General features: G+C 52.4%; 2 protein-coding genes across 5 annotated transcripts in view; both read right to left on the bottom strand.

Moving 5' to 3' along the window:
- Positions 1–179: 179 nt before the first annotated feature.
- CEP85 (centrosomal protein 85) lies at positions 180–11843 on the bottom strand. Of its 4 annotated transcripts, none has more exons than XM_015649491.2 (14): positions 11777–11843; positions 10567–10638; positions 9890–10030; positions 7280–7989; positions 6501–6634; positions 5595–5712; positions 5080–5265; positions 4602–4754; positions 4348–4502; positions 4012–4132; positions 3543–3593; positions 3350–3457; positions 2584–2812; positions 180–2314 (listed from the first exon to the last, which is right to left on the bottom strand). In XM_015649491.2, exons 2-14 carry the CDS (start codon positions 10619–10621, stop codon positions 2151–2153), a joined length of 2325 nt encoding a protein of 774 aa, XP_015504977.1. In that variant the 5' UTR covers positions 10622–10638; positions 11777–11843; the 3' UTR covers positions 180–2150. The 4 variants fall into 4 exon arrangements, with proteins under 4 accessions (XP_015504977.1, XP_015504978.1, XP_018864440.1 ...); XM_015649492.3 differs by lacking the exon at positions 11777–11843 and adding an exon at positions 11407–11730; XM_019008895.2 differs by lacking the exon at positions 11777–11843 and having other exon boundaries at positions 10567–11730.
- A 576-nt stretch (positions 11844–12419) lies between these two features.
- The window catches only part of CNKSR1 (connector enhancer of kinase suppressor of Ras 1), a 6806-nt gene continuing 4673 nt past the window's right edge, over positions 12420–14552 (bottom strand). The window contains exons 16-21 of the mRNA XM_019008898.2: positions 14264–14335; positions 14096–14169; positions 13827–13891; positions 13648–13750; positions 12984–13165; positions 12420–12901 (exon numbers count right to left, since the gene is read on the bottom strand). Of these exons, the coding sequence (XP_018864443.1) occupies positions 12698–12901; positions 12984–13165; positions 13648–13750; positions 13827–13891; positions 14096–14169; positions 14264–14335 (700 nt within the window). The 3' untranslated portion in view covers positions 12420–12697. The remainder of the gene's footprint in view (positions 12902–12983; positions 13166–13647; positions 13751–13826; positions 13892–14095; positions 14170–14263; positions 14336–14552) is intronic.

Raw genomic sequence — 14552 nt, 5'->3', positions numbered from 1 at the left:
GGGCACCGGGAGCCACAGGGACCGGGAGCCATCAGCACCGGGAGCCACCGGTACCGGCCCCGGGAGCCACCGGCCCCGGGAGCCACCGGGGGCCACCAGCCCCGGCCCCGGGCCCCACCGGCCCTGCCGGGACAGGCACCGGCCCCAGCCCCTCCCCAGGCAGGACGGCCTCGCACGAGTGGGTCAGAGCAGCTTTATTTGATTCTCCAAATGCTCGGTACAAACAAGCGGTGAGACAGAGGCTGGCACAAAGACACGGAGCCCAACGGGAGCGGGGGGACATGCGAGGCACGGGGAAGGGGGGACAGGGAGGGGACACTGTCCTGTCCCCATGGCCTGGGGGGTTCTGCAGCAAAGGGCCCAAGATTTCCCCTGCAGCAGCAGCAAACGGCACATGGGATCACCCTCGGGGCCAGAGGGGCTCCGTTGTGCAGGGTGAGGAGAGGAAATGTGCCCCTGGAGGGGACACGGGACCTGGGCAACAGCTGAGGTGGTTCCAGCCACAATAATCTCATCTCAGAACCACCCCTGCAGGGGCAGAGGGCAAACCTGTCCCCTCACAGCACCCATGGATGAGATCTTGCACCTCCAAAGCAAAGGGGAGGAAGAGATGGTGCCCAAACCCCCGAAGAACCTGCAGGAGCCAGCAGAGCTCCCGGCACTCAGGACAAACAGCATCACAAATAACCCTGGAAATGTGTTTTGCTCAGTCCAGAGCAGACACAGCCAGGAACACAACAACACCCAGGGAGAGCAGGACAGACAGACAGACACTGCCAGGCACACACACTGCTGCATGCTCCCCGTGAGGGACAAAACAACCCAGTTCCTTGCCACCATTCCCCATGGTGGCCAAACACTAAGAACAAAACAGATTTGGTCTTAAAATTTTAACACAAAGGAATAACAAAAACATTTCTGCCAAACCCAGGGCTCGCAGCCCCAACATGAACCAAGAGCAGCCAAACAACACAAATGTCAGCAGGATTTTTCCCCTCTCAGAACTTGGTATCTTGCTCTTAAGATGAAAACTAAAGTTCCACCCTTGGACTCTGTACTGTAAAGCTGTCACTGGGGTTAGGGAGGGTTGTGGTGCAGTGAAACTGATCCCACAATGGGATTTAGAAATCCCATTACTTGCAGAGGAGCAGGGAAGGAGGGACAGGGCTGTGACAAAGCCCAGTGGCCACTGCCTTGCAGGAAGAGCTCCCTCATTAGGACCAGTATGGCTTTCTCCCAGTAAAGCAGAGATGTGTCCCCAGGGGCACCGAGGCTCTGGCAGGGGCCACAGACACTTGGAGCTCCCCAGGATTGTTTGTGATGGCTCTAAAAGGCTGTGAGAGGGAAGAGCAGCTCCTCACCCGCCCGTGGATGCATTGGGCACAGAGCAGAGTGGGGGCAGAGGGTTCTTCCAGCTCATTAAGGCACTTCAGCATCAATCCACTTCCTCTGCAGTCTGAATCACAGCCCAGTGCTGCTTCAGGGGGACAAAAGGCTTAAGGCTTCTGGGGTAACAGTGCCCAGGGGGGATGGTTTCAGAGTCTTTTAGTGTTGCTTTATTCCTCAACTCATGCTGGCTGCTGAAAGACACTGGTTGCATTTACCTGAGGAAAGCAGGTCCTGCTCCATCAATCCAAGGCAGTAGCACCTCGATGTAAATGCCAGGAGTGTAAGTGGCACACCTGCCTGCCTGTGGAATCCAGATACCCCACAAACACCCTGATAACCCTCTGGTCACACAGGACCTGCACAGGGAGGGTGTCAGCAAGACCAGGGCATGCATTTCCCTTTTAACCGTGATTTTAACCGTCACATTTGCATGTTCAGCATTTGACATGCCTAGAAGGCAAGTCAGAATTCATCTCCCAGCATCAGAGACCACAGCAGCTCCAGCAAACACAGCATAAAACAGATTCCACAAGATCAAAGCTACTGCAAAGCCTGACACCGAAGCCCTGAATTATCCCAGTTAGCCAGTCAGCAGCTGAACACTTCTGCCAAACCTCCTGATTCCTCACGGATCAGGCAGGCCACACATCCTGTACCTGAGCAGAGGGATGGTAAAGTGCTGAATAGGTTTAGGGTTGTAGGAGCACAAGACTCCTGAGAGTTTCAAGTCTTCATTCCCTGTCTTACTTTGGGAGTGTTCTTTACTGGGTGATGCAGTTGTCTCCCATGTCCTGAGCGTATCTGTCAGATATCGCAGTCCTCAAGTCCTCCACCTCTTTGTGAAGCTGTTTTACCTCCACCAGTTTCTTGGCCAGTCCATCAGGGCTCAGCAGGTCATCCTTCTCCTTCACAGGGTACTGCACAGCTGTGGGGTCAGAGAAGGGAGTTTCCTCACATGCACTTCTCAGCAAGGATCACACACATTTGCAAGTCAGCCAGAAAAACCAACTCGCATTTGCAAAAGAGGTTCTACTTAACATTCAGTTATTACAACATGCACCTTTGAAGCAAGGCAACCACAGAAAGTGTTCAGAAGCCCATAAAGAGGAGAACTCTCCATGCTCTGTGTGAGTTATTTCATCCTGCCACAGCACGGGAACAGAAGGGTTTGTTCTGCCGTCGCTCTGTACTTACAGTGAATTCCCAGGAGCAGAGAGAGGTTGGGGTCCTTGCCCTGAGCCCTCTGGGTGACAATGCTGTAGACAGACTGTAAATCCTGCAGGCAGCTGGCCAGCTCCCCGTGCAGCTCCTGGGCCAGGTGGGCTGTGTCAGCAGGCAGGGGCTGGGCCGTCAGCTGGGCCTGCCGGAGCTGCTCCTGCAGCGTCAGGTTCTTCTCGATCAGGTCCTGGTTCTGCACGGACAGCTGGACACACAGACACGCCACGTCAGGGGCAGCACTGCCACACCTGATGCACCTGCTCTGTGATGGGAGCACGGAGGGCAGGAGCTGGTTTGCTCCCAGGCCGTGGTCAGAGGAGCCAGTGTCACTCCCACACGGGGTCTGGATCAAAGGGGAAGTTCCCCACCAAACTGCCCCGTCCCTGCCCCGTCCCTGCCCCGGCACACGCAGTAAAAGCTTCCAGGAGGTTGAGCGACCCGGCAGTGGCCGTGTCTTGCCTCAGGGCCGAGGCTGTGCTTGGACTCCCGTTCTGCTGCCCCCAGCTGGCAAGCTCGGCCTCCTCCAGCCCATCCCCATCAAGTTCCCGAGGCACAACCTGCTTCTCCTGCCTTTTCCAGCTCCTTTCACAGCCCTGACAGGACAACTGACCAGCAGGAGAGATTGAGCTGCTGACTAAATCTATTCTAATGAGAATTAAAAATAAAACTATTCAGGGCCTTGCTAAAAGAGAATCCAGTGTCCATTCAGTGCTACACCCAGGCACTCCAAACACCCCCTGACCTCTTTCACGGCAGCCCGGAGCTGCTGCAGAGCGTTTTCCCTTCTCATCGCCTCCTCTTTCAGAGCTTGGCTTGTCCCCTCTTCCTGGGCCACCTGTTCTTCCAGGTTCTGGAACAGACCATGGGAACACAGTAAATCTAACTCATTTCATGGCATATTCTCAAGTCCTGGGTCCCTCCCTGTCACTTCTCACCTTGATTTGCAAGGACAACTGCTCCATCTTCTTCTGCTTTTTGTCCACAATCTGGAATTAAAAGAAGAGGCATCAGAAATGGCCTCACAAATCCAGTAATTCCACCAGGAATTCTCCTTCAGTAGGACAGCAGCTGCTCTCCTTCCCTTTCCTGTCCATTTAGTGCTCTAATCACAGATGCTCTTAGGAGTGGACTTGGATAAAAGGCACTATTAGATTTATCAGCTAAAAACAGACCAGAGATATTGTAGTCTTGTGGTTTTCCTCTCCCCTCTTCTGCATTCTGCAGCTTCTCCCCAGCATTACTGGAGAAGTGTGTGGTTATCACAACAAGAACAGCTTTTAGAACCCTGCAGTCTGGAATTCCAGGAACTGCTGCTTCAGTGTCTTTAAAAGTGCCTGATTTCATCTGAGTGCCTGCTGTGACTGAGTGGAAAATGTGTGATTCCTGACTGGGACAGCCCCTTACCTTCCTGAGGCAGTCACACTCCTTCTTCAGAGAGTCATGTTCCATTTTCTGCCTCTCTCCATCCTGGGCAGGGGGTCCTCTCTCTGCATTCTTTGCGTGCTGCTGCAACTTGTCCTGCAAGCTGCAATAAGCAGAACACCATGGGGGAAAAAAAACCAGTTTTATTTACAATCTCTCCCTTACTTTAATGAGGGAAACAATATGAGGAGTGAAATTAATTTTATATCAAATGTCATTATTGCCCTGTTTGCATCCCAGCCCACCAAGGGCTGTGCATCACCTTCCTTGTGCAGCAATTCCTGCAGTGCCAAGGTGAAGCCAATTCCCAATTCTTACCTGTGCACAGTGGACAGAAGCTCCATCTCTTTGTGTTTTTGGGTTTCCAGCTCCAGCTCTTGCTCCCTGAAAGCAGCCTGGACATCTCCAAGCTCTGATTCCAGTGCCAGCACTGTTTCCTGCAGGGCAGTAGTCTTCAGTTCAGATTCCTTCAGCTGCAGAGGAGTAAATGTAAAAAAGAGGAGTAAATGTAACTACAGAAAAGTTAAGCAAGTATGTGAAGAGCCACCATTGCAACTCAGAGGAAGTTTTACCTTCTGACTCTGTTTCTGGTGGTCCTCAAGAGTTGGAAGATCAGCCAGGTATCGTTCCAGGGTCTCGATTCTTTGCTGCCTCTCTTTGTTTTGTTCAGATTCCTTCTGGCATTTCTTTTTAAGGTTATTAATGTGTTTGTCTCTTCCCTTTACCTGCAGGGACAGTTACAGACAAGTTTAGTTTATTAAATTTCTTATTTGTTCTTCAGTCTTCTGTAAGCCCACTCATTTAGCTTTTTGCACAGTGCTAAAATACAAGATCCCCTTAACTCATTTCTGTTTATTTAGCTAAAGACAGGCATTTTTTGGGTTAAAAGAGGAGGCACTGAAATGTTTCTAACTGCAGGAGGAAAGGCTTTTGCTTGTAAACCATAGTCTACAATGAGATGAGAAAACACCTGCAATTACAAACTGCCACAGAGAAAACTACACTGCCAAGAAAACACATCTTCCCATCTCTACAGCAACAGGATCATACCCTTTCTTCCTGCTTCTTTAACTCCTCTGCGTGTTTCTGCACCGTTTCCTTCAGTGACTCCCGCACCAGCTTCACATCCACCTCTGCAGCAGCCAGCTTCCTCTCCAGCTCAATGTTCTCCTTGCTGAGGGACTCTGTTTTCTCTGTGAACTGTGCTCGGAGGAAGGTGTTCTCCCTCTGCAGCTCCTGCAGGCAGAGACAGCCCCCGAATTTGGTGGGGTACAAAGTGGCCCTCAGCAGTGCCAGGGCTGTGTCCTCGTCCTTCCCAACTGCCAAACATCCCTCAGCCCATCTGACACACTCAAACAACAGCTGGCAGAGCTGCCAGGTGTTGGCATCAGCAGCACCAAACCAAACCAAAGGGCTGGAAATCTCAGGGAGCACAGAGGTGCTGGTAATGCCACACAAAGGGTCATTTCTAATTTGTCTGTGCACAGTCCTGCTCAGCACACAACCCAGCAGCAGTGGCAGGGCCGTTGGATTCAGCAGAGATTTCTCACTGACACCTGCTGTACCTGCATCCTCAGCATGTAGACGTCTCCATAGGTGGCTGGGCAGCCCAGCAAGGCACTGTGAACCTGCAGTTCGCTCTCCCGGACCTTCTGCTCCAGCTGGGAAATGTGCTGCCTTTGTCTGGAACAAAACAGGCAATTCACTCTTCTCAAACATAGAGAGCAGCAGCACAAAACAGTGCCACCACCACCACAGCACTGCTGCTCCACACAGTGACAAGCAGGGCAGAAACTCTGCAACTCAGAGCTCACCTGCACAGAAATAACACTTTGACCTTTTTTACAATTCTTACTGACTCTTCTTTTCCCTTTCCTCCCTTCAAAACATTCCCCCCAACCATGATTACAGATAAAACACACAAGCCTTGCATGTTTTGGAGGATCCAGCTTGACTCTGGAGCTTAGGAGTGAAATGAAAAGGTGACAGATGACTCAAAGTAAAGAAGAAAAAGTATCTACAGTCCAGATGCTGAAAGTATTTTCCATTAGGACTTTTTGAAAAACCTTGTGCACCATTACTCTTCAGTGAGAGAAGTGTTGTTTGCCAGCCCAAAGTCACAAAAACCAAATTTAAAATAAAGGCCTCAAAGAGCTCCCAGAGTCCTTAAGCAAAAGAGGCAGTTATTTTGACATTCCAGATAATCATGACATGAACAGAAATCTTTATCTGTTAAAAACACAGAAAACCATAACTAAAATTAATTTATTTGAGCCCTTCAGGATCACTGTCCTTATTCCAAGGAGAGAAGAGCTCAGGTTGTTCTCTAAGGTCTTTATACTGTTGTTTGCAACAAAACAAGATCAACTGGACACAAGGAACTCTGAGAAATGAGCCCTTCTTAGCACTTTCCAGACCTTTCCTTTCCCAATGGAATTGGACTGGAGTCTTTAAACCCCATAAAGCCTCACCTGTCAATGAGGAGCTCTTTCTCCTTGAGCAGGTTTTCATTGGAGTTGAGGATATTGATCCACTGAGCTGGGTCAGGTGCAGGCAGGGATGGGGAATACAAGGAGGAATGGGGGCAGGTGCCTCCGTTTTGTAACTGCAAGAGGAGACAAAACAAGGAGGGAGAGGTTTGTGCCCCACAGGGGTAATTGCAACACTGCTGGAGCTATTTTGCACACTGTGTGCTCATCTGCATGCCAGGGCACGGCTATTTCAGTCTCTGTTGATGTCCAAGAACAAGAAACTTTGCCCAAGCACAACTGGAGATTAACAAATAATTTTAGATCACTGTGCTAGCTTGCTGGAAACAATTTGTCTCCATTAGGGTACAGCTGGTGGGAAGTGGTAAACAAACTGTTTCCACCTAAAGAACTGCAGTTAGTTTCATGCATTTTCTCAAAAAAGCCTGTCTTAACCCTAGATACAGAAGAAAGCTATTCTAGACACTGTTTAAAACCTCTTGGCATGCTTTTTCTTTACAGTTTCTATCAGACAGGGTATTTCAGCTCTTGATCTGGCAGCTGGTGCAGCCCTGTAACTCAATCCAGGGCTGCTCTGCACACACAGCGTGTCAAACGATACCTGTGACACCACAAGCTGTAAAAACAGACCATTAGGAGACTTTTGGTGTCACTCAGGGAGCAGCATGAGACATTTTCCCCTCGGCTCCTTAGTCTGGAACAACAATTCCTGACTAAAGAGACAGGAAAGGTTTCCAATTCACACAGTCACAGCTGCCTACCTGCATCTGCTCCACCTGCAGCCTCACTTTGTCCAGCTGCTGTTTCCAGGCACTGAGCTCACAGACTCCCTGGTGGGGGTGCAGTGTGCAGCCCTCCTGCATCCACGCTCGGGCTGGGGGAGCTACTGCAGGTTTTGAATAGAAATTGTTGGCCTGGAGTCCTGCTGGCATCAGCCTGCTCCCGCCAGGCCACGTCCCGTCCCGGGGCTCGCAGGCTCCGTTGGCCCCCGGCGCCTGTTTGCTCTCTGGCAGCACCTTGTAATGGTCCTTCCCTGCCTCAGAGCTTGGGTTGAACTTCTGGCACCTGTGCAGAGGGTCAGTGCACACACTGTCCAGAAAGAGAGACTGGTTAAGGGTCTGCTCGATGGCAGGGGTGTCAAACTTCCAGGTGTCTTCTGTCCTCGTGTGATCAGCAGCAGGAGGCCAGGAGCGCTCGCAGCCGTTCTCCCCCGAGGCCCTGTAGAGACGCAGGAGGTCCCTGGGTGGCACCTGAGAGGACTTCCCGGCGCTCAAGTCCCCGTTCCTGGCGAGCCCTGGGCGGTCAGGGGCAGAGGCTGGCACGGCAGAGCTCTGGGAGCAGCCCTGGTTCCCTGCAGGGCACAGCTTGGAGGGCGAGGCACCCAGCGTGGAAGGCATAACGTGGGCTGTTGGAATGGTCACCTGGGTTTTGATGGGATGGAATGAGGAACCGCTACTGGAATTGCAGAAGTCTGGGGGAAGAAGGAGAGGGGTACTGTAATTACACTCCTGAAAATACAATCCTCCAGCGAGCTTTCCAAAATGATTTTAAAACCAGTTCCTTTCCCACTGAACATGTCCTCCAAAGCAGCAGCATGACTCAGGCACACCCGTGTTCCCCCTCACTACAAGTCTCAGGAACCTGCTGACCTTTCCCTACAGGAAAAATCCAAGCTTAATCCATATTTTTAATCCTTGTTTTTAGAATAATCTTGAATCAATAATGTTATCTTTCTCTAGGTTTAGAAATCACATCCTTGATACTGAATAAAAAGGGTGAAACTTACTGAGCTGAACACTGAGCCCGTGATCCTGCTCTGCCCGTCCCACGGCTCAGCGACTCCCAAGCGTGAGCAGAGCTAAGAGGAGCCTTCCCTGAGCCCATGATGAGCCTCCAACATCGCTGACCCCGAGGATCTGACCTTCCAGCTCCTCCAGAACACCCCAGCAAGAAGCTGGAGCAATGGCTCTCACCTACGGCCACAGGAAGTGAGGCTGAGCTCCCTCCTGCCAGTGGGGCACCAAACCTGGCTGCAGGGAACTCGGGGTTATTCTTAGCAACTCTCAGATTTCAATACAGCAACAGCAAGGGCTGAGAAAGGCAAACACTGAAGCGCCCACTCGTTGTCCTGAGACGTTCTGTGTGGCAGAAATTCCAGGTTTCTCCCAGGAACACTTGATTTCCTCACAGCTTTGGCCAAAGGCCCATCCCCACGTGATGCTCTAACAAGTCACCCTCCCACCTGTTTGTACCCTCCAAGCACTGCCACAATGAATAAACAAACACTACAATTCGAATACAGCCCAAATCACACTCTGCAAAGACCAAAATCATGCTACAGAAGAACTGTCACAATAAAGGCACTTGATCCTTTCATCAAAAATGAGCAGTGAGGGCAGAAAATCTCTCAGCCACTGCTTGGGGACTCCAGAGAACACCATGCTACTGAGGAGCTGCAGGCACGTTCACCTTGGCAAAGAGAAGAGACAGCTCCATTTCCTTTTACAGCCCCTAAATTTATCCCCTGGTGTCACTGTCAGGAACCAGAGTTCCCTGACCAGCACCTCACGTGGGGGTGCTGCAATCAGTTCCTTGAGTGTGCTGAGGGTCCTCACAACAACATTTCTGATTAATGTACTGAGCTCAGCGTGCCTCAGCAGCAGCCAGGGCTGCAGGTCACCCTGTGACATCACCAGTGCTCAGAAGGGACATTTCCCAAAGGAAAATCATCTCCCCTGCCCCCAGCTGTGCCAAATGGGTGTTTTATTATCCTGAGAGAGGCCTGATGGAACACTTGAACACGTGCTGGTGTAATATTTCTAGCAATACTTCCAACAGGCAGCTCTGCTAACGGCCTCCATTTCACTGGCACATTATTGAGATCTACAGCTCAGTTCCAAAGGCTCCCTGGAAGACAAAGATGTGTGAAGTGTTTTAAGGAGCGCCACAAAGTCCCTCATTACTGAAAAAACAATCAGTGAAGATAAAGTCAGGTGGAAAGGATTGCAGGGACCAGAAATTTCAGAGTGGGCCTCAGCTGAAGGCCAGCCTGCAGAATTCTCAGCTCTAACACTGCAGAGACAAACGCTTCTGCACAAAGGCACCTACAAATTATTTCCTTAAAAATATTTTAAAAATCACACAACAGACTTGCTGATAAATCTTTCACTGGACAATAAGAACCAGCAAGTCACCAAGGTGGCTTTTAGTCAGTTAAAAGCACTGCAGCAAGACAATAACCAGGCTCAGAGGAACAGCCAGCCCCCTCCTCACTTGGTTACATTCCACACATCTGGATTTTAAATAGTTTCAGATATTCTGACAGGTTTTGCCCTCCAGGTTTTACGTTCTGACCCAGTGGTGCCCATCACCTTCGGTGCTGTCCGAGCAGGAGGTGCCAATTCCCCCATCCCCACTCTCAGCCACGCTCGGCCAGCGGCTGAGGCGGCTCTGGGGCTTCACACTCTTCCACTCAGTCTCCAAGAACTTGCTCTTCTGACAGCTGCTGGGGTCTGGAGAGAAAAAAACCAGGGATATTTATGCTTTAATTAAGCCATTTGTAATTACTGGTGCTTCCAAACACCAAACTGCTCCTTGCCTCGCTCCCCATGTTCCTGTTAGAAAAATATCTTTTGCAAAAGGAAATGGCAGGAAGCACAGGGAAGTCAAATAATATCAACAGGAGACTGAAAAACAATCTTGGTGAGGAAGTCAGAATGCAGAAGCTGTAAATTATATTCCCATTGATTGGTTTGGTCATGTTACACCCAGCTGGTGCCCTGAATAAAAAGAGCAGCATAGCAAAACTGGGCAAGTTAAAGAGGTATTTTTACATTAACTCTAAAAACTCTCCCAGATTCATCAGCTATCAGCTTAAGGGAGAAATTCCTTATCAAATGATTGCTGAAAAAGCAGGCAAGGGTAGGAAAAAAGACCTTTTTTTAACAAAAAGCTCCTGGTGGAGAGTCTTTGGAGGGCCACATGTCTCCTCAGAGAAACTGAAACAGGATCCCACAACAGCAGGGCTTTGGGAAAAGACTGTTCTTACCTGATGGATTCTTCTGCAGGAGCCTCAGGTTTGGATCTTTCTCAGGAGCAGCCATCTTATCTATCTAGAGAACTGGATAAATGAATAAAAATCTTATTTTGAGTATAGTCCACACCCTGTTCCCACTAACCAAACAAAGGGTACACACACAGCAGCTGCTCATTTAATATTTAATTAGCTGCTTCTCCCAATAAGATCTGATTTTTCCCTGCAACAACTCTTTAAAAAAAACCCCACAACTTTTAAAGTTTTCTTTATGCCTGAGTAAGGAGAATTAATGTTTGCACCATTCTCCAGGGATTCAGCAACACCTTTCAGCTGTTATCCCCAAGGCAGGTATTTAGAGTTTTTACCTATCACCACAGTACCTGCATGCTGAATCTGTCTACAGAGACTAAAAATTTCTCTTCAGAAGTCTTAACTCTCAACCAGATGATTTCTGCCCTCTGTAGAGGTCATTGAGCAACTACATGAGGAAAAAAGTCCTTCAAAAATCAGCCTTTCTGTGCCATGAATAACAATCTTTATCTGTCCAGAGTTTTGGGTTAATTTATCTATTTCTCTGAGCACTTCAGACAGTGAATTTCCTGTCTCTGATAATGCAAGTGCAATTTACATCTACACAGTGGAAATTCAAGGCCCCTACAAACATATATTCAGTCCTCAATTAGCAGCTGCTATAGATTTTTGTTAAACTGATTTAAAGAGCTCAAAGACATTAATTCCTAGAAAACATTCATATACAACCTAGGATAAACATTGGAAATACAAGAGGATAATGAACCAGGAACAGCATTTTACTCAGCAAAGAAATGAAACACTTCTACATAAATGTAGTACTTATTATGGTTAATTTAGGCAGATATGTCTAATTTCAGGTAAATTTCTGAGGCGCTGGAGGTCCCGGTCCTTAGGGAGCCAGTCCGTGGATGTGGGGGCTCCGTCCATCAGCACCGGATGAAAAAAAGGCGGAGGAGCGGGTGTCGGTCCTGTGGGCCCTGAAGAGAAGCGGGAACCGATCCCTGAGGGGCTGAGGGGGGAAGGCCAGGAGGAGCTCAGAGACCGCTCCCTGAAGGGCTGGAGGGTCCGGGGCGCGGTGGCGGTGTGGCAGTGGCGCTGCCGGTGCCCGGTGGCGGTGCAGGGGTGGCGGTGCCGTGTTGGGTGTGGGTCGGGGATGGGATTTGGGGCTGGGGTCGGGTCCGTCCCTCACCTGCCGCCGCCGCCGCGCCTCTCCCGCCACCCCCGCGCGCCGCGACCGTTACCTCCACCGGCGGGGGGGGCGGAGCTAGGGAGGGGGCGTGGCTCATCAGCGTATCAGCCAATAGAAAGCGCCGGCCACGCCCCCACCCCTGGCTCATTGGCTCTAATGAGCGCTGTCCCCGCCCCCGTCGCGCCGTGCAGGGAGCGGCGGGCTCTGACGGAGGAAAATTGGCCGCGGGCGGCACCCGTAGGGCGGGCGCTGAGGGAGCCGGCGGGGTCCAGTCTGGATAAAATGGGGTTCGGGGAGCCGGCTCGATCTCCGCAAAGCCCTGGCTGGCGGAACAACAGGACGAGAGCAAACGGCCTCGAATTGCAGCAGGGGAGGATGAGGTTGGACGGCAGGAGGAATTTCTTCACGGAAAAGGTGGTGAAGCAGTGGCACAGGCTGCTCGGGGCAGTGGTTGAGTCACCATCCCTGGGAGTGTTCATAAACATGTGCATGTGGCACTTAGGGATGCGGTTTAGTGGTGAACGCGGCAGTACCGCGTTTACAGCTGGGCTCGATGATCTTGGAGGTCTCTTCCAGCCTAAACAATTCCATGATTTGACGATTTCAGCGCCAAGAAAAAACCACGGCACAACCAGGCCCTGTCACCACATTTATTTACAGAAGAGCCCGTGTCCGGGCCGGCTGGCAGCACCACAGCGGGGGCACGTTCCTCGGGAAAATCCGCCCCTTTCCAATCTGCAGCCAAGGCAAGGCGAGCTGGGAAAAATTAAGACTTCCATAGAGGCCACTTCCCCTGTGGGATGGCCCCTGTGGGGGCTGAGCCTTCCAGAATGTGCTCAGGCCCCCCAGCACAGAGCACCTGCCGTGCTCCCATGCTCCAAGTCTTGTGGGCACCGACCCACACCAGGTCCTGGCGGGATGTCAGGGCTCAGCTGCCTCTTCGTGCGGGCTCTGCTGGTCTCCAGCATGCCCCTGGTCGTGGCCCTGGCCTTGCTGCCCTGCCCAGCCCTCCCGCAGCTCCCGGTACAGTTCCTGGTGCTCCTCCTTCCAGCGCCTGAACGTGTCTGAGGTGAGCGCGGCCTCTCCCAGCAGCTGCTCCAGGGCCTGCAGCTCCGCCAGCTTTGCCTGCCCGGAGCAATGCACGTTTTGGGGGGACACCCATGGGCAGGGGAGCATTGAGGGGGTTCGGGGGGCTGCGGGGTCCCACCTTGAGCGTGCTCTGCAGGGCTCGCACGGCGTGCACCCTCTCGTTGATGTGCGGGTTCTTGTTGCGCCGCAGGAAGGACTTGCGGCACTGCTCCTGCGTCAGGAAGCGCTGCTGCCCCATGAGGGACAGCCCGCCCTGCCTCAGGCACCGCATCAGGCTCTCCAGATCCTCCCCAGCGGGCTCTGGGCAAGGAGAAGGGGCACTGGAGCAGGAGGGCAGCCCCGAGACCCTGCAGGGCTCCCCTGTGCACGATCCTGCCTTGAAGGGGTGGCTGGGGTTGGAAGGGACCTTAAAGATCATCTGTTCCACCCCTGCCATGGGCAGGGACACCTTCCACTATCCCAGGCTGCTCCAAGCTCCACCCAGCCTGGCCTTGGACACTTCCAGGGATCCAGGGGCAGCCACAGCCGCTCTGGGCACCCTGTGCTGGGCCTCACCACTCACACAGGGAAGACCATTCTTCTAATGTCCACTCTAAACCTACTGTTTTTAGTTTAAATCCATTCCCCCTTGCCCTGTCACTCTGTGCCCTCATAAAAAAATCCCTCTCCATCTTTCCTGTAGGCTCCCTTCATCCTGCTCCAACACACAACTCGAGCTACCCCCAGCACACCACAGGCAAAAGGGACACAAGGTGACAGGGTGTCCCCCCCCCAGCACCTACCCATGGGGGAGCAGGGCCGGGGGCTGCCCTGGGGGCTGCTGGCTGTGCTGCTGGCTGGGGAGAGCTGCGCCTTCTCTGGGGTGTTCTGCAACCTCTTCCTTGGCTGAGAGAGAGGGGGAAGGAGGTGAGACAAGGAACTCTGTCCCTCTGTCCCCAGGATGTCCCCCAGGGTCACTCACCGAGTCAGATCCGTGCCTGGGGGACTCATCATCGGGATCCTCAGCTTCTGTCTCACTGTAGCAGTCTGGAGGCCGTGGGAGAGGACAGAAATTCCCTCCCAGGGCTGAGAATCATCCCAGCCACCCCTCAGGGAGCGTGTGTCGCGTTCCCCCAAATCATGGGCCAAGCTCCCAGCGGTCCCACACCGGGGCTGTGGCACCAGGCACCACTACCCCATGGGGACCCCCTCCCACCCACCCCAGCCCCCACCCCAGCATGGCCCCATTACCTTCCTCCTTGTCTGGGACTGCCTGGTGGGCCAGCGTGTACTTTGTTTTGGCTGTTACCAGGCGACTGACCCACCTGGGGAGGGAAAGGATGGCCAGAGCAGGAGGAGAAGGGTTCTGGCCAGCCCAGGGTGGTGGGACCAGTGCTGGTCATCGGCTCCCTTACTCACATGCTCAGGTCAGCCAAGGTTTCAGCAGCAAACACAAAGGGCTTGTATGTCTGGTGGCACAGCTGGAACACGCTGAGGACAAGGGGGTGGCTGCTGTGGTGACACAGAGCCAGCCCCGAGCCCCCTCCAGCCTCCCCAGCACTGCAGCCCCCCATCCCAACCATCCCAGCTCCAGATCAGCCTCATCCCAGATAACACCAGGAACACAGTGCTGGCCTTGCTCAGAGTGTGGGCACAGCAAGGTGCTGGCCCTGTGGGGATCTCATCAGCCCCACAGAAACCCCAGCAG

Source organism: Parus major, chromosome 23 (genome assembly GCF_001522545.3).
Source record: "Parus major isolate Abel chromosome 23, Parus_major1.1, whole genome shotgun sequence".
Taxonomy (NCBI): Eukaryota; Metazoa; Chordata; class Aves; order Passeriformes; family Paridae; genus Parus; species Parus major.
Note: the sequence above shows the minus strand (reverse complement) of the source record. Positions and strands in the feature narration are given on the sequence as shown.